Consider the following 18,023-nt stretch of genomic DNA (forward strand, 5'->3'; position numbering starts at 1 on the left):
GCTGAAAATAAGACAGCCGCACTGGCCCTAGAGGCATTATCCAAAGCCCTAGCGGCAGAGGAATTAACTACGCTGCGCTCCACGATGGATAGGGACGATGTGATACTCGATAAGAGGTCCAAGTCCACCTCTTTTAAACCAGCAGACGAAATAGTCAAATTTCAGGTCCATCCAACGGACCCCACAAAGACGGCATCCATTGGGGCACAATTAAATCCTGATGTAGAAGCCGCACTACGAGAATTCCTTCGGGAAAATTGGGACATTTTTGCCTGGCACCCTTCAGACATGCCAGGAATCCCACGCAGGCTGGCAGAGCACAGCCTAAATATCCTAAAAGGATTCAAGCCAGTCAAACAAGCTCTTCGGCGATTTTCCGAACCCAAAAGACAGGCAATGGGAGAGGAGCTAGCCAAACTCTTAGAAGCCGGATTCATCAGAGATATCAAACATCCGGACTGGTTAGCCAACCTGGTAATGGTACCAAAAAAGGACAAATCCTGGCACCTCTGCGTCGAGTTCAAAGACCTTAACAAGGCCTGTCCAAAGGACCCTTTCCCTCTCCCTTGCATCGACCAAATCATCAATGCTACCGCAGGGCACGATTCATTGTGCTTCCTCGATGCATACTTCGGATACCATCAAATCAAGATGGCGGAAAAAGACCAGGCTGCAACGGCATTCATTACTCCATATGGGCCATTCTGCTTCAACACAATGCCCTTCGGGCTCAAAAACACTAGCGCAACATATCAGCGCATGATTCAGACATGTCTGGCTACCCAGATAGGCAAAACAGTAGAGGCATACGTAGACGATGTGGTCGTCAAGACCAAACACGTCAAAACTCTAGTAGACGACTTGAGGGTGACATTTGACAACCTCCGAGCATATGACATTAAGCTCAACCCGGAAAAGTGTGTCTTCGGAGTACCAGCCGGAAAGCTTTTGGGCTTCATTGTATCCGGTAGAGGAATTGAAGCAAACCCAGCCAAGATCCGAGCTCTGTCACAATTGGATATCCCAAAAGACCTCAAGCAAATACAAAAACTAACTGGGTGTGTAGCGGCTCTAAGCCGCTTCATCTCCCGTTTGGGAGAAAAGGCTCTGCCCCTCTATCTCCTCCTCCGGCGCACCGAACACTTCGAATGGACGGATGCCGCCACGGCCGGACTCAAAGAAATCAAGGCCATACTGGCAACAAATCTGGTCCTGGCAGCGCCCAACCTGGGCGAACCTATGTTATTATATATCGCAGCAACACATCAAGTTGTCAGCGCGGTACTCGTCGTCGAACGAGAAATTGAAGGGCACAGATTCCCTCTTCAAAAACCAGTGTACTACGTATCCACTGTCTTAACTCCATGCAAGTCCCGGTACCCACATTATCAAAAGATAGCGTATGCGGTGTTCATGGCATCCCGGAAGCTGTGACACTACTTTCAAGAGTGTTCCATAACGGTGGCCTCCGAAGTACCTCTCAACGATATTATAAACAATAGCAACGCAACGGGCAGGATTGCAAAATGGGCCATTGAGCTCTTACCATTTGACATAACCTACAAACCACGGCGAGCTATAAAGTCGCAAGTCCTGGCTGACTTCGTCGCCGAATGGACCGAAGCCGAACTCCCTAAAGAGTACGGTGCGTACTCCAATTGGATCATGTATTTCGACGGATCCAAAATGTTGGCTGGCTTGGGGGCTGGCGTTGTCTTGACGTCCCCAACTGGAGACACAGTCCAATACGTACTTCAAATAATGTACATGGACTCCAACAACGCAGCCTAATACGAGGCCCTTCTACACGGCCTCCGGATGGCAATCTCCATGGGCATTCAACGCCTAGAGGTGCGCGGGGATTCAAACCTCGCAATATCCCAAGTAAATGGAGACTTTGACGCCAAAGATTTGAAAATGGCAGCTTACCGCAACGCCGTCCTAAAAATGTCAGCTCGGTTCGAAGGACTCGAATTCCATCATGTAGCCCGGGATAATAACCAGGCAGCAGACGTGTTAGCACGCATCGGCGCAAAATGTGACGCCGTCCCTCCAAACATCTTCCTGGAACGACTCTTTAAGCCATCCGTATTATGGGAAGAGGAGTCTGGAAATAACAATCCGGAGCCAGCTGCATCACCTAACTCAGACAATTCTGACACGATCGGCGGCTCAGCCAATGAAATAACACCTTCAGCCCACGAAATAATGGCAGTAATTGCCCCGTGGATGGAACCATTCCTAGCCTAATTAATTAGGAAGGAACTTCCCGAAGACCAAAACGAGGCCCGCTGCATAGTTCGGCGATCTAAAGCCTACAAGGTCCATGAGGGAGAACTTTATAAGAAAAGCACAACCGGAGTCCTTCAAAGGTGTATCTCCGAAGAGGAGGGGCGAAATCTCCTGGCTGAAATTCACGCCGGACTCTCCGGGCACCACGCCGCAGCCCGGGCCCTTGTAGGCAAGGCCTTCCGTACAGGATTTTATTGGCCAACAGCCCGGGCAGATGCTCAGGACTTAGTCCAACGATGCGTCGGTTGCCAGCTCTTTGCTAATCAGAGCCACATGCCACCCACCGCCCTCATAACTATACCCATCACCTGGCCATTCGCGGTCTGGGGGCTTGACATGGTTGGACCCCTTAAAGGGGGAACCCACAAGCACAAATACTTATTGGTCATGGTGGACAAATTCACCAAATGGATTGAAGCCAAGCCGGTTAAAACGGCAGAATCCGGACCTATGATAGACTTCATATCCGAGGTAGTACACCGTTTTGGCGTCCCCCACAGCATCATCACTGATAACGGCACGAATTTCACGGCCGACGAGGTTAAACTCTGGTGCAAAAACATGGGCATCAAGCTCGACTACGCTTCAGTCTATCACCATCAAACTAACGGTCAAGTCGAGTGAGCAAATGGTCTAATCATGAGCGGCATCAAACCCAGACTAGTGCGGTCCCTCAAGGAATCTAACACGCACTGGGTAGAGGAGCTCGACTCCGTACTCTGGGGGCTACGGACCACGCCAAACCGAACTACCGGATTCACACCATTTTTTATGGTGTACGGCGCAGAGGCAGTTCTGCCCTGCGATATAATTCATGACTCACCTCGCGTGCACATGTATGAAGAAAGAGAAGCCGAGCTGGATCGGCAAGACAGTTTGGACGCCTTAGAGGAGGAGTGGGACGTGGCAAAAGCTCGTTCCGCATTTTATCAACAGCAGGCTCGAAGATATCAAAGCAGAGAAGTATGGGCCAAAGCTTACAATGTTGGCGAACTTGTTCTACGCCTGCCGGACAAGAAAAAGGACAAACTTAAGCCCAAGTGGGAAGGTCCCTTCATCATCGACCAAGTCCTGACCGGTGGAGCATATCGTCTACGTAATGCATCTGACAACCGACTCGAGCCGAACCCATGGAACGCAGCCCGTCTCCGAAGATTCTACGCCTAACACCGGACTCAGAGTTCGTCTCACTCCTCTGTCCACCTTTTTACATTTTCACTATCTGTTGTCCCCCTCCTTCTTCCCACTTTTTTTTCAATACCTTTGATAGGCTGATTGGCCCATTCTTCGCACACACTCGATGCGCTCCTAACACTCGTTATACCTGGGGGCTTCTTTAACAGAAGCTTATTTATACGGGCTTCATGCCCAACACATGTGTCATACTTCCGCATGTACCTTTTATTCACCATTATATGCATCGATATGACTTAAGTTTTGGCCAAGCTGGGTTGCCTGGCTCCTGTGCTTACCCCTACTTTCCCGATTGTTCGGCTAGGAGGTAAAGGCAGCACCTCTGCGATTGTTACTGCCGGGTCAGCCGGATGTGTACCTCATACTGGGTGAAGCCGAAAGCTAGCGTTCTTAAGAGAATATTCGGTCGATGACTTGAAAGATGATTTATTACCTACTTATTTATTTGCCCCCAGATGCTTTTTCTGCTATTTTCGCAGTCCAGACATGCACTTTAGGGCATGCCTCCTAGGAAAAGGAACCCTTAACGGAACTATTCTCCCTGGAAGATGTTTCTTACTAACCATGTAATATAACATAGCTAGTTGGGCACTTGTCTGATAAAGCAATTATGACCCCGACGCCTTGTCTCCACGCATGCCCCGGTTCTTCTATAACCGTAAGGGTATTCGGACACACTCCGGACTGTTGGGTCCAGAGGTTGAAGCGAAAAGGTCCGCAAAGACAAACGATCTACAATCCGGCTAGAAGGCATTTTACATGTCATTTCAAATTACATTGTCAAACTGACTGATTGTACTCCTCTTCAATCCCATCTAACAGGCTATCTAATTTACAGTCCTGTTGGAATATTTCGCGGCCAGTTCTACTTGGCCGTACATCAAGCTCACAGGGATCTCCTTCCCATCAGGCCCCGCAGGTCCGACCTCGGCCATGTGGTTTGGGTCAGCCTTCGGGTACCGCGTCTTCACCATGGCCCAGGCCTCCCTGGTGCCTTGACGGCAGGCCGATATTTTCCACAGACGGAGGCGTCGCCGTGCTCCCTGAAGCTTCTCAGCAAGCTCTCCAAGGCCCTCGGGTAGGGAGACGGAAGGCCATAAAGCCTGAACGACGCCACTCATCGCCTGCCGAACACGTTCGAGCAGTTGAACCAACTCGGGAAGTTGGTCACCCGTTGAACCAGGCATTTCCTCCGCAGGGCGACCTGTGAGCACACCTAAAGACACATTTCTGTCAATCGACTTCCTCGCCAAATTCTTCTTTTCAAAGGAATTTGCTCAAGCACTTACTATAAAATGCCGCGACGAAGCCGCTGATTCTCCTTCACGGAGCCAGACAGCTGGGCCCGAACACCTTTCAGCTCTTCTCCTAGCTGGGTGTGGGCATCTTGGAGCTTGTTTCTCTCCTGCTGCACCTTCATAAGCACCCTCTCGCCGGCCTTTAGCTGACGCAGTAGTTGTTGCTTGTCCGGATCTAGTCCGGCGCCCTCTGCAATATTATTGTCAGATTTACGCACACGCCGCACTTTGTTAACTACTTATCTTTTCGAAGTATGTATTACCAGCGGGGGTCTTTGTGGCTCCCCTGTGGTGGCTAGTGCGGCCTCAAGTTGGGCCTTGCACTCTTGGAGCTCCTGGGACAGGTGGGTATTCTTCTCCGTAAGATCCTGCATAATAAATGATCCTTAAATCAGTTATTTTAACTATTTTAAGTCTCGGGGGCTACTAGCATATATAACTATTAAAATTACTTACCCGTATGTCCTTCACATACTGCTCCCTGGCTCTGGCTAAACCATCTTGAGCAGCACGGAGGTGCGCATTTCCCGCATCAAAGGCATTCAACGCCTCCGGGGAGAAACACGCGTCACGAAGAACTGTCCGGCGACGCCTGTGATTCATGGCGCTCTCCACCTCAGACCGGGTGGCGGACAGCCTGTCGGCATCCTCCGTCGGAGGAGCATCCGGCTCTTGCCCTGTGTTCGCCTCCACTTCCGGACCACGCGATGGAGCATGGCTGGCGGAGGCTTGATTGGCAACCTCTCCGGACACTGTACGGTGAGCGCTCTTTATCCTGGAAAAAGTTATGAGCGTTAATATACCTCATAGGGATCCTTCCCTTAAAAACAACGGTGCACCGTACCGTTGCGGCGACGTTTTGATTTGTGTCGCACTCCTCTTCCGCCTGCTGGGCCGAACTGACCCTTGCTGGTCAGCCGCCGCAGGTTCGGCTTCCCGCCTTAAAGGCACCTCCTGCGATGCACCATCAGTATAGGATGGTCAGAATTGAGCACGGATCAAATGATGGTGTAAATACCTCGGTCGTAGTCACCTGGGAGGCCGGAATCAAACCGGGGTAGTCAGCCGTAATGGCGACTAGGGCATTGTCCATGCTAAGTTGGTGGAACACCCCATCAATCAGCTCCACCTTTATGTCCGGATCCTCTTCGGAGGTCGGATCAAGGGATCGTTTCGGATCCTCGGGCTGTGGAGTTAGGCTTCATATGCCCTCCACGTCCCGGCGCAGCTCCTGCGCCGAAATCACAAAGTAAAATACTTGACTTTGGAAGTATGGATCGGGTAGATAAACGTCCGCTTACCTAGCTCCGAGGGTTATTCATGGAGAATCAGTTTAATGGATTCGTGCGGAGAAAGTCCTGCTCCTCCCCCTTGTACAAGCCGGACAGGATCTTTGCCAGATCGGCTGCCGAGCTCGGCCCTCTGCGGCCGTGACGGGTGGCGTCGTCTTCCCCGTTAAAATCCCACATAGGGTGGCCCCTATATTGGAGTGGCTGCACCCCTCGCATAATGCACTTGGCCATGATTCCAATCATGGTCAATCCGGAGTGGGCCAGTAACCTAATCCGGCCCATCAGGTAATGGACGCTCCTATCATCCTCCCGTTGAGGGCTCCGCGGGCGCCAACTCAGGCGTTTCTTCAAGGGAGCATTGCTGAACTCCGGGAGGCTGATCCGAACTGGATCCGGCAGAGGGGCATCCTCCATGTAGAACCATTCCGAAGGCCAGTCTTCGGACGCCTTCTTCGGGGTGCCAGATAGATATCCGATCCCGGCGATGCGCCATATTTCGGCTCCGCCCACTTGATATATCGACCCCTCATAAGAACGGGGTACAAGGCAAAACAATCTCTTCCACAGCGCAAAATGGGGCTCGATGCCCAGGAACAGCTCGCAAAGAGCTACAAAGCCCGTGATGTGCAAATGGAGGCAGGTGTGAGGTGGTGAAGCTGGAGTCCGTAGAACTCCAGGAGCCCCCAGAGAAACGGATGTATGGGAAATCTGAGCCCCCTTATTAGATAAGGTACGAAGCATACCCGCTCTCCTTTGGAAGGGTTGGGGACGCTCTCCGCCTGCTTTCCACCCTTGAAGGTGGTCAGTCCAGCTCGAACCGGAACCATGAAAGCTGGGGGAAGATATCCCTCGGTTTGGAGTGCCACTAGCTCATTGTGTGGAACTAAGCATCTCCCCCAATCTCCTGGCTTAGGGCTGGGAGCGCGAGAGGAGGAGCCGCGTCGACTATCCATGATGGAATGGATTTTTGTTAGAAGCGCTTTGATGAGAACTTGCGAATGGAGGATGGTGTGAGCTGGATCTAGATCCTCGCCTCTCTTATAGGCGGCTCGTTCGCGCGGCTAGGGGGTAAAATGTAAAAATACCCTAGCTTTTCGCATTCATACGACACGTGGAAGAAGGCCATTATTGGGCGTAGAAGCCAAGGAGCGCGACATTTATAAGGAAGCCGAACACTATTCAACAGGAACATGAAGTTTGAAGGAGAACCCGCCTTGCAACACCGAAGACAATATACGCGCCGGACTCGTCGTCGCTGAAGCCCGGTTCGGGGGCTACTGAGGGAGTCCCGGACTAGGGGGTGTCCTGATAGCCGAACTATCATCATTGGCCGGACTCCAAGACTATGAAGATACAAGATTGAAGACTTTGTCCCGTGTCCGGATGGGACTTTCCTTGGTGTGGAAGGCAAGCTTGGTGATACGGATATGTAGATCTCCTACCATTGTAACCGACTTTGTGTAACCCTAGCCCTCTCCGGTGTCTATATAAATCGGATGGCTTTAGTCCATAGGACGAACAACAATCATACCATAGGCTAGCTTCTAGGGTTTAGCCTCCTTGATCTCGTGGTAGATCCACTCTTGTAACACACATCATCAATATTAATCAAGCAGGACGTAGGGTTTTACCTCCATCAAGAGGGCCCGAACCTGGGTAAAACATCGTGTCCCTTGTCTCCTGTTACCATCCACCTAGACGCACAGTTCGGGACCCCCTACCCGAGATCCATCGGTTTTGACACCGACACCGCCCTTCCTCCGCTTCCCAAAGCAACCCTTTTGCACTCACGTGCTTCGCTTGCCACAAACCTGGCCATTTCCAATCTCGCTGCTCCAACCCTCCTTTCTGCTTGATCTGTCGCTCTGATGGTCACCTCACGGTCAACTGCTTGAATAGGCAGAAGCCTCCCTCGGTCCTTCAGTTTGGCTCGGGCCTCCCTGGTTGTGCCTTTTTCTCTTTCGACAGTGACTTTCCTGTCCTGGAGACGGTTCCCGCCCTGTCTAATGTTGCGATTGTCACTGTGAAGGATCAAAAGATTTCGCCCCAAACTCTTCTGGATGGGCTGTGCATATGGGATGAGGCTGGGTGGGATTGGCAAGTCGCGCAGATCTCTGACTATGAGTTTTCGGTGGTGTTTCCCTCCAAAGAGTGTTTGCGGATGATTGCCTCGTGTACGAGTTTCACCTTACCACTCAACCAATTGGTGGTTTCTGTCAAAGCGGCGTCTTGCAATGGTACGGCAGTTGGTCCTCTCTCCCAAGTTTGGGTGCTCATTGATGATTTGCCTGCTGGTCTTCGCTCGACTGCCTTTCTCATGGCTTTTGGTGTTTTGATTGGGAAGCCAATGGAGGTGGATGAGGACTCTCTGAACAAGGTTGGCCCTGCCAGGATGAAGGTTTGGTGTGTGGATCCAGAATGGAGGTGGATCCAGGACTCTCTGAACGTGTCCGAGGATGTGGCGATCCCCTCTGCTGCCCCGATTGTCTCTGCTGCTGGTGATGATTCAACGAAGCTCCCCCCTCTGTCAGCGACCCCTGTGTCTGGTGCTTGCTCCAACCTTCCGGCTCGACTGCTCTCCCCCACCCGCTCGGGAATTGAGGATCTCCCCGGCTCCCCTGCCCGCGACGTGGTGGGATCCCTCCGGAAGAAAAAATCCTCTATGCGCAAATTCTCGGCTAAAAGCAGGAATTCGTCGGGCTCGAAGCAATCCATGATGGGTGTTTGCCGTCGCCTCGACAAGGACATGGGGTCTATGTCTCGTTCGGGCCCTCTCCCGGCCTCTCCTGTTGCGCGGTCGCCTGCTAGTCGGTCTCCTGCGTCCACGGCTCGCAAAGGCAGGCAGGTGGCTAACTCGGGTGGTTCTATCATGGAGCGGGCTGAGAAGCAGGCTGCGGCGAAGGATCTCCCTCCCCCAGGTACTTCCCCCGTCCCCTCTTCTGTTTCCTCTCCGGTTCGGTTGGTGTTACCTTCTCTTTCCGATGATCATTTTTTAAATATTATGTCGGACGTGGGTGTGGTGGTTGATGATTCTGTTGGATCTCCTAGCTCTATTCTTGCTATCATACGGGCTAACGAGATGGCTCAGGCGGCCATAGCTAAAGCCAAAGAGGCCGTTGCTTCTCAGGTTGGGACTTCCAGTAGTTGTCAGGGTGAGGAAGCGGGTGCTGGTTGTGGCCAGCCCCAATCCAACCTGTCTAGGAGGGGCACAAATAAACGAGTTAAAACCTGCACGGCTCCTAGCAAGTCGAGTCTTCGCATCAAGAATTTATCTTGTAAATGAGGGCATTATTCTGGAACATTAGAGGGTTCGGTGCTAGGGGGCGCTGCGACCAACTCAAAGATTTGATCCGCTCGAGTTCTATTGATTTTGTGGGGCTGGTTGAAACCTTTAAGGAAGCTTTCTCCCCTAATGACTTCTCTGCTATCGTGGGCATGGACAGATTCAATTGGAATTTCTTACCTGCTTTGGGGCATTCTGGTGGGATCTTGATAGGCTCTAATAAAGATATCTTCGATTTTGTTGCATTTGATCATGGGATCTTTTGGGCCAGTTCGGTTCTTTGTCATAAAGCTTTGAATACTCTTTGTGAGTTTATTGTCGTTTATGGGCCTGCGGATCACTCCTTGTCTCCTTTATTTCTTAATGAGCTATCTGTGAAGATCGAATCCTGTAATCTCCTGATGGTTATCGGGGGAGACTTTAATCTTCTGCGGTGTCCTTCTGATAAAAGTAACAATATCTTCTCCTGGCCTCTAGCTAATGCCTTTAACGACTTTATCAGTGTCAATGCGATTCGTGAACTTCCCCGGGGCGGTGCCCGCTATACCTGGTCCAACCATCAGGCTAACCCTATTAGATTTGTGCTTGATAGAGTCTTCATTTGTCCCAGGTGGGATTCCATGTTCCCTAGAGCCTTCCTCGGTGCCAAATGCATAGTTGGATCTGACCATACCCCCTTAATTCTCGATGATGGCTCTATCAGCCTTAGGCCTCCGGCTCGTTTTCAATTTGATGCCTCTTGGCTATCTGTTGATGGTTTTATCGAGAGGGTGGCCTCGAAAATATCCCTCCTTCTGTCCTCCAACTCCCGATCTTTTGGGCCCCTAGATGATTGGCACTCGTGCTCTTACAACCTTCGTAAATTCCTTAGAGGCTGGTCTTGTAACCGTGCGGCGGAGGATCGCCGTACCAAATCTTTCCTTGAGGATCAGATCTCGTCTCTTGACCGTGCGGCCGACTCGATTGGGCTTTCTGATGATGGATGGGCGGTTCGATATAACCTTGAGGCCGCCTTAATGCAGTTGCACCACCAAGCTGAGGTTTATTGGCGCCAACGGGGTACTCTCAACTGGACTCTAATAGGTGACTCCCCCACGGCCTATTTCTTTGCGATCGCGAACGGTAGGAGAAGGCGTTGTGGGATTAACAGCCTGATGATTAATGGTGTGCGATCTTCGGATCAGTCTACTATTTTGGCTCATGTGGTGGACTTCTTTTCTTCGTTGCTGGGGGCTAAGCCTCAATCGGGCCTCTCCATCTCCCCCTCCCTTTGGAACATAGGACTTAAAATCTCGCGCAAGGAGAATGCCTCCTTGATGATCCCTCTCTCTGATCAGGAAATCTGGGATGTAGTTAACTCTTCTAAGATGCCTCTGTTCCGTTTTTTCGCAAATTCTGGCCTCAGTTGAAACAGCTGGTTTGTAAAGTCATCCAAGGTTTTTGTCTTGGTACTGTCGACATCGCCCGCCTGAACTACGCTGTGATCTCCCTGATCCCCAAGGTTAAGGGTGCCGATCTAATCTCGCAATTCCACCCTATTTCTTTGATTAATAATTTCGCCAATTTTTCGGCTAAGGGTTTTGCGAATCAACTGTCGCCGGTTGCGCATAGAGTTATTATCCCCTTCCAATCTGCTTTCATCAAAGGTCGTTTCATCCTTGATGGTATCCTTTCTTTGCACGAGATTACTCACGACCTTCACTCGCGGAGATCTAAAGCGATTATCCTTAAGTTAGATTTTGAGAAAGCTTATGACTCGGTTAGCTGGGCCTTCCTCAAACAAGTCATGCTTGCTAAAGGCTTCGACGGAGCTTATGTTCATCGTATCATGCAGTTGGTCTCGGGTGGTCACACTACCGTCTCGGTTAATGGGTTCATTAGCAACTTCTTCGCCAATGGCAGGGCCTCCGCCAAGGGGATCCTGCCTCCCCTGTTCTTTTTAATTTTGTGGCCGATGCCTTTTCGTGCATGCTTTCTAGGGCGGCCCGCTGTGGCCACATCTCTCCAGTGGTCTCCCATTTATTACCGGAGGGGGTTTCCCACTTGCAATATGCTGATGACACAATTATCTTGGTGGAGTTAGACGACTCTTGTATTGCCAACCTTAAATTCATTCCGCTGTGCTTCGAAGCTGTATCGGGTCTTAAGATTAATTTCTCTAAAAGTGAGGTCCTAGTGACGGGTGTTGATGATGCAGAAGCTTTGCGTGTGGCCAGGCTTCTCAACTGCTCCTTGGGCTCCTTCCCCTTTACATATCTAGGCCTCCCTATCTCTCCTGTCGTGCTCCATGCTAAGGACTTTGCTCCGGCGGTCGCTAAAGTGGCAAAGTTGCTCTGATTAACTCTTGCTTATCCTCTCTCCCTATGTTTCTTATGGGCTTCTATCTTCTTTCGGCTGGCGTGCATGCTGGCTTCGACAAACATAGGGGAGCCTTCTATTGGAATTCCGCGGATAATAAACGGAAATATAGGCTGGTCAAATGGCAATATGGGGGTTAGGCATTATTAATACTCAGGTGATGAACAAATGTTTGCTTATTAAGTGGTGGTGGAAAATTATGACTAGTGGGGCCGATTCCCTTTGGTTTTCGATTCTTAAGGCTAAATATTTCCCTCACTCTAGCCAGATGTTTGCCACCGCTCGTCGCGGATCTCAATTTTGGAAATCCCTTCTCAAAGTCAGGCCTACATTCCTGGAACATGTTAAATTTACCGTTGGTAATGGGACGGCGGTCCGCTTCTGGTTGGATTGGTGGTCTGGGGATGCTCCCCTTGCTGTTAGCTTTCCGGTTCTATTTTCATATTGCCCTAATCCCTCTATCTCCATCGCGGAGGTGGCGGCGAATAACTGGGATCTGGCCTTTCGTCGGTCCCTCTCTCCTGAAGAGTTGGAAGATTGGCAAAGTCTCTCTGCCCGCTTCCCCGTGCTCTTGGAGACGCCTGACACTATGGTTTGGCCTCATTCGGCCTCTGGTAGATTTTCGGTTAAGTCGCTGTACTCTAGGCTTATCGGTGGTACCCTTTCTAGCAGATTTTCCTGTGTCTGGAAGTCCAAAGTCCCTCCTAAAATTAAAATTTTCATGTGGCAAGCCTTTCGTGGCCGCCTACCGGCGGCTGATCAGATTAAAAAGCGCGATGGGCCAGGCTCGGAGTTCTGTCATCTTTGTGGTGCCCTGGAGGATTCGGAGCACATTTTTTTCAATTGCGTGCTGGCTAAGTTGGTTTGGAGCTGTGTCAGATCTTGGCTACAGGTTTCTTGGAACCCTTCCTCATTCTCCGATATTCGAAACCTAGCCAAAATTTTGGTTGGGGTGACTAAGAGGGTGTTCTGGGTCGGCCTGGGAGCCTTATGCTGGGCTCTTTGGACTATTAGGAACAAATTTACTATTGAACATATCTTCCCATCTAAGCCTGCTGATGTTCTTTTCAAATCATGCGTACTGTTGCAGCAGTGGAAATCATTGACTAAGGATGAAGATCGGGATGCCCTGGACTTGCTCATCGCCAAAATTCGGGCTTCGGCATCCCACATCTCCGGGCTGGACCCCGTCGTCTAAACTGGGTGGCGACGATCGCGCAGTTTGGTTCTTCCTTCTCCGTTCCGGCCTGCGTGCCGTGTATGGCAGGTTGCCTGTATCCCTTCCTTAGTGGCTGGTTCATACTATTTGCTAGGTGTGTTGTACTGTGTTGGTTCGCTGTTGACTTTGTTCTTGTTCGGTTTGGTGACGCTGCCGTGTGGCTTTATCTATAAAGTCGGACTATGGCCTTCTCTCTAAAAAAAAGCTCACAAATAATAGATGGGAACTTCTGAACCAGCCCCACGAAACCATCTGTTAGCACGGCCTCCCTGAAGTTTTTCTCCTCCGCGAAGAAAGCAATGCACTTGTTTTTCAGCTCCAAGCAGCTGTACGTTTCAGCACAACATAAAGTTGCAGCAACGTTGTCGACAGTCACACCATCCCACAGCTTTTTGGCGCAAATGAGCTTTAACCTATCCATGGCGTACCTGTCGGCCACGGCAAGCAGACGCTCATACATCTCAGTAGCCGAGTCGTCGAGCTCGTCATCTCCGGACAAGGCGTCGGTGTAGACGAACCGAAGAAATACTTTAAACGTTGCGGCGTCGATGTCTTCCAATGTGACGCGCGACATCGTGGACTCCGCCATGGAGCCGAAAAGCTCCGCCTTGAATACCGACGAGCGGGCAGCGAGCACGGCCCGGTGCGCCGGAAACGTCTCGCCGTCGACGACGAAGGAAACATCAGAACCGTCGCCGCAGTCGACGAGGCGGCCAAGATGGTTCTCTATGTCAGAGGACGGCACGGCTATGGAGTCATCGCGCACGACTACAACTCCCCACACAATCGTGACCCACCCGTTCACCACGTACTGAGACTCGAGATCGCTTCGCTTCGCGAACTGTGGCCACCCCCAGGCTTCGAACCCCTCCGGCGGGTAAACCTGCACGCACCGCTCTTCATGGGAAGAAAACGGCTCGCCGTCCTTGTCCACCACGAAGGCCTCGAAGATGGCCTTGACGCCTTTGCACTTGCTCATGAGTTCGAGAAAGATCGAGATGTACTCGCCCTGCTTGTCAGCCTTCTTCTTTCCCTGCGGGTCGCATCGAATCCTCCCGCGGTGTCCCCCGGCGTGGGCGACCTCGGAGTGGACGATGTCGCCGGAGGAAAGCTCCTTCGTCTCCTCATAGTGAAGTTTGAACGGCACGAGAACCCCCGAGTCGAACATGTTGGCATGTACTACTCCTTGGATGGGACGAATAGTGATCGAGCGTCTCAGTAGCAGGATCCCAATCCCGGTCTATATATGCAGTGTTAGAAGGGATAGAGAGGGGTTGTTGCCGAATATGATGGATTGTGTTATTAAGCCTGAGGCGAGTATATATTGAGTACAAGACTTGAAGGTCAAGAAAGCTCTCCTAGAGATAAGGTAAAAGACAGATTACAAATTCTAGACTACAAAATACAAGTAACCCAAATACTCCCTCCGTCCGGAAATACTTGTTAGAGAAATGCATAAAAATAAATATATCTAGAACTAAAATACCTCTAGATACATTCATTCCTTCGACGAGTATTTTCGGACGAAGGTCAAGTCTCCGCGGTTTTTTTTCGTTTGGTTAATTTTCGTCTCCCCCCTCCCCACCCCCACGCACGCACTAAAAAACCCAGCCCGCACGAAACAGTGCTCCTCCCCGATCCCCTCGACTAAACGCCGCTGCCCTCGTGCGATCCCGATCCCCTTGACTAAACGCAGCTGCCGTCGTGCGATCCCCTCCCCTCGAGCAAACGCCGCCGATGACCTCCCGGATCTTGTGCGATCTATCTCGCTGCCGCCTACGTCCGGGGTCGAGGTCAACATCGGCGTCATCAAGTGCGGACGTCGAGGCCCCCGACTCGTGGGCCGCCGCCGCCATCACCTCACCCCGGGTCAGAGCGTGGCCTTGACCGCCGTGCGGGCAACGAGGAGCGCCGCAAGGAGGTGCTTCGGAGGGCGGCGTCGGAGACACGCGGCCAAGCCTTCTGTCGCGCCAGCGAGGCCGCCAAGCACCCCCTGGGCCCTGGGGGAGCGCCACTCGTCGTTCCTCGCATCCTTGGCCTCCGAGGGGCCGAAATTTCTGGACGCCTTGAGCTCCTTGCTGCGCTCCGGAGAAGGCAAAGGGCCGCGCCATTTGATCTCTGATGCCAGCATCACAGAGCTGCAGAAGATGCAAGGGCGCCGGTGCTCGCCCATCACCCCACTCCCAGCACCAAATCACTTGGACGGTCTTCCAGCAAGGAAGCAATGGCTGGAGAAGAGGCAGAGGTTTCTACGGACGGAGCTTGAACAATTCCTCCGCGGCTACCGCGATCAGCACCCATGCGAACCAACATTCGAGCTGGAAATCATCTGCGGCGTGGCCAAAGAGAGCGCCTATCTGTCCTCCCATTGCTACCACATCAATTTCCTCGCCGCAGCATCCGATGGCACGCTGATGCTCTTCTTCGCCCAGGTTTGGGAGGAGAAGAGACCCGACAACACCGAGTCGTGCTGCCGTTTAGGGGTTCGTTACAGCGACAGAGAATCGGAGGTCTCTTTTTGCTGTCCCTTGCCCTACTACAGCCCAAATGATGCATATCTTGGTAAGCGACTTGCAGTTACTACATCGCTCTTGGTATTTTTGGGCTCTTTAATTGCCCACAACATGTTGTATATAACCGGATGAAGGGGCTTCGAAATTTCAGATCGAACACTATAGTGAAATGGTTTAACTAACCGAGCAATTTGTTTTTTCACGTGCAGGGCGATGCACCATTTGCGAGTTCGGAGTAAGTAAGATTGTGCATCCACCTATTGGTCTGCAACTCTGCATATCAGAGCAGCGCATACTGATTTTGGAAAGGCCCTTGCCTCAAATTCGAAGAAAGTGTCCTCTCGTGCGGACGGCATCGTAGACACGGAGTTGATATACTGTGATGACCAAACAGATTCTCATTTTGCAAATGCGCTTAACGAGAGCTACCCTTCAGCAAACCTGGACAAGGACCTTTGGACTATGAGCCTCTCATGAGATCAAGATGTCCTCAAGTTTTGGTTAAGTTTTTCAAAGAAAAAAGACGTCCTCAAGTTTTTTTTACACGAGCAGCGGCAACTTTGCTTTTTTTTATTACTAGATAATTGCTCGTGCGTTGCAACGGGAGTATAAACATTCCAATAGATCAACCTGTGACTGCAAGTATTATAATATTAATGCACTAAAATATTAGCATGTATTTGTATGCAATCGTCACAATTTACCTACCATCTTATTGGTAAGAATTCAGTGACTTACCAAAGAAAATGTGCTTTTACTTTGGTAAGTTTATAAAACTTGAGACAATTGATTCCATTTTAGGGAAACCGATGGGAGAAAATCAGAAAATGGGAGAAAAAATCAAAGAGAAGAAGGAAAGAGGGGGGTGTATCTCTACTCCTAATCTCTACTCCTAATGGAGCAGTTAGTAGCCTGGTACTCCGGTTTTATTTTCGTCCGGTTTTATTTCCTTCCACCTCCCACCACCCCCTCCCACTGGTTTGTTTTCGCCTCACCTTCCATCACCGCCTCTTGTTAAAAAACCGAATCAATTCCTACTATATATACTTCCTCTCGTTTTTCTGTCCTGATACTTCCCATCACGTATGATTCTTTCCTTCTTGGGGTAAAGATCTCCTCTTCCTCATTTTTACACAATCATATCTTAACTTTCCTTAATTAGGGGCACACTTCCCAAATCACAAAGCAGTCTAAAATCTTTCCTTTGGTCTCATCTAGATCGTGTCCCTCTTCCTCACCCCCGCGGCTGCTATGACTAGCCCGTGGACGTGGTGGCCTTGCGGACTAGGGACGATGCGGCAAGTGCTCAGTCCACTCGATGACTTCTCCGCATGCGAGAAGGTTGTGGCCGGGGACGGTGGATCTGGCTATATAAGCCTGGCGGCAGCCGGATTGTCCCGATGGGCAAGGCGGTAGACAGCAGGATCTTCAGATGGAGGTGTGTGCGCTTGCTTGTTGATGTGTGCCTGTTTGAAGTGCTTGCTTCCATGGTCGAGATGAGTCTGTAGTTGACGTCAGCTTGCTCAGGACGGTGTTTTCCATGTGCTCAACCATAGCGACAACCACCAGGACGACGGTGGCCACACGGATGACAACGTACTCACGCAGGGCGGCCTCCACATCGGCTTCAACAAGACGCCGGCGTCCACACGGAGGACGAATTGCTTGAAGAGGGCGGCGCACACCCGGACGACGGCGTGCTGCCGGCCTCGCAGAGGCCAACATCCACCTGTATGATGGTGTGTTGGCGGAGTGCGGCGTCCAGCTGAACGACGGAAAATAATGTGGCGAACGACGGCAGCAACCAACCACTTGTCGATGACAGCATGCTTAAGGCCAGTGGCATGAGAGCGGCAACCAGCAGGACGATAACGACCTCGTGCACGCACTCGAACACAGCAGCAACAAGCAGGACGATGGCAACCAGGTGCACGTGGGAGCATCTCCTACGAGCTGGGGCCGAACGACGAAGAAAGCATCCCCTAGGAGCTCACGGTCAAGCATGAGATTGCCTGGGCCTGGGCGTCTCATCTGTCCTTGCTGGTATGTGTTATTTTCTCCTCCCATCAGATCATCATGTGCTAATTATGTTAGAGTTGTACTCCCTCCTTTTCTTTTTAGTCTGCATATAAAATTTGGTCAAAGTCAAGCTTTGTAAAGTTTGACTAATTTTATATTAAAAAATATCAACATCCGCAATATGAAGTCAATATTATCAGATGCATCATGAAATGTATTTTCATACTACATAGTTTTAGTATTGTAGATGTTTATATTTTTTGATATAAATTTGGTCAAACTTCGTGTAGTTTGACTTTGACCAAACTTTATACGGGAAGTAAAAAGAAACGGAAGGAGTACGTATTACACATCCGTTGCAAGACCTGACCAATAAGCAGTTGTGGCTTAGGATGCCTTTGGAGACTCGTGGGAATGGTAAAATTCATTCAGACTATCATATGATATGATGACTATCATTCAGATTATAATGAATGACAAATGGAGGTCCGGATGTCAAACAAAAAATATTGAATATTGAGTCAACTAATAGCCAACCAGCAGATAGAATAAAAC

The 18,023-nt window shown here is 50.7% G+C and overlaps 1 protein-coding gene and 1 pseudogene across 1 annotated transcript; one reads left to right on the top strand and one right to left on the bottom strand.

The window, feature by feature from the left end:
* Positions 1 to 13,099: 13,099 nt before the first annotated feature.
* LOC119339686 lies at positions 13,100 to 14,104 on the bottom strand (annotated as a pseudogene).
* A 480-nt stretch (positions 14,105 to 14,584) lies between these two features.
* LOC119340164 lies at positions 14,585 to 16,084 on the top strand. Its single transcript, XM_037612066.1, has 2 exons — positions 14,585 to 15,498; positions 15,659 to 16,084. Exons 1-2 carry the CDS (start codon positions 15,084 to 15,086, stop codon positions 15,808 to 15,810), a joined length of 567 nt encoding a protein of 188 aa, XP_037467963.1. The 5' UTR covers positions 14,585 to 15,083; the 3' UTR covers positions 15,811 to 16,084.
* Positions 16,085 to 18,023: the final 1,939 nt, after the last annotated feature.

Source organism: Triticum dicoccoides, chromosome 7B (assembly GCF_002162155.2).
Source record: "Triticum dicoccoides isolate Atlit2015 ecotype Zavitan chromosome 7B, WEW_v2.0, whole genome shotgun sequence".
Classification (NCBI taxonomy): Eukaryota; Viridiplantae; Streptophyta; class Magnoliopsida; order Poales; family Poaceae; genus Triticum; species Triticum dicoccoides.

Bases quoted from the DNA above. Each gene is read 5' to 3' on its own strand.
- LOC119340164 (XM_037612066.1), top strand. From the start codon at position 15,084: ATGCAAGGGCGCCGGTGCTCGCCCATCACCCCACTCCCAGCACCAAAT. The intron at 15,499-15,658 runs GTAAGCGACTTG...TTTCACGTGCAG, and splicing joins CCCAAATGATGCATATCTTG to GGCGATGCACCATTTGCGAG.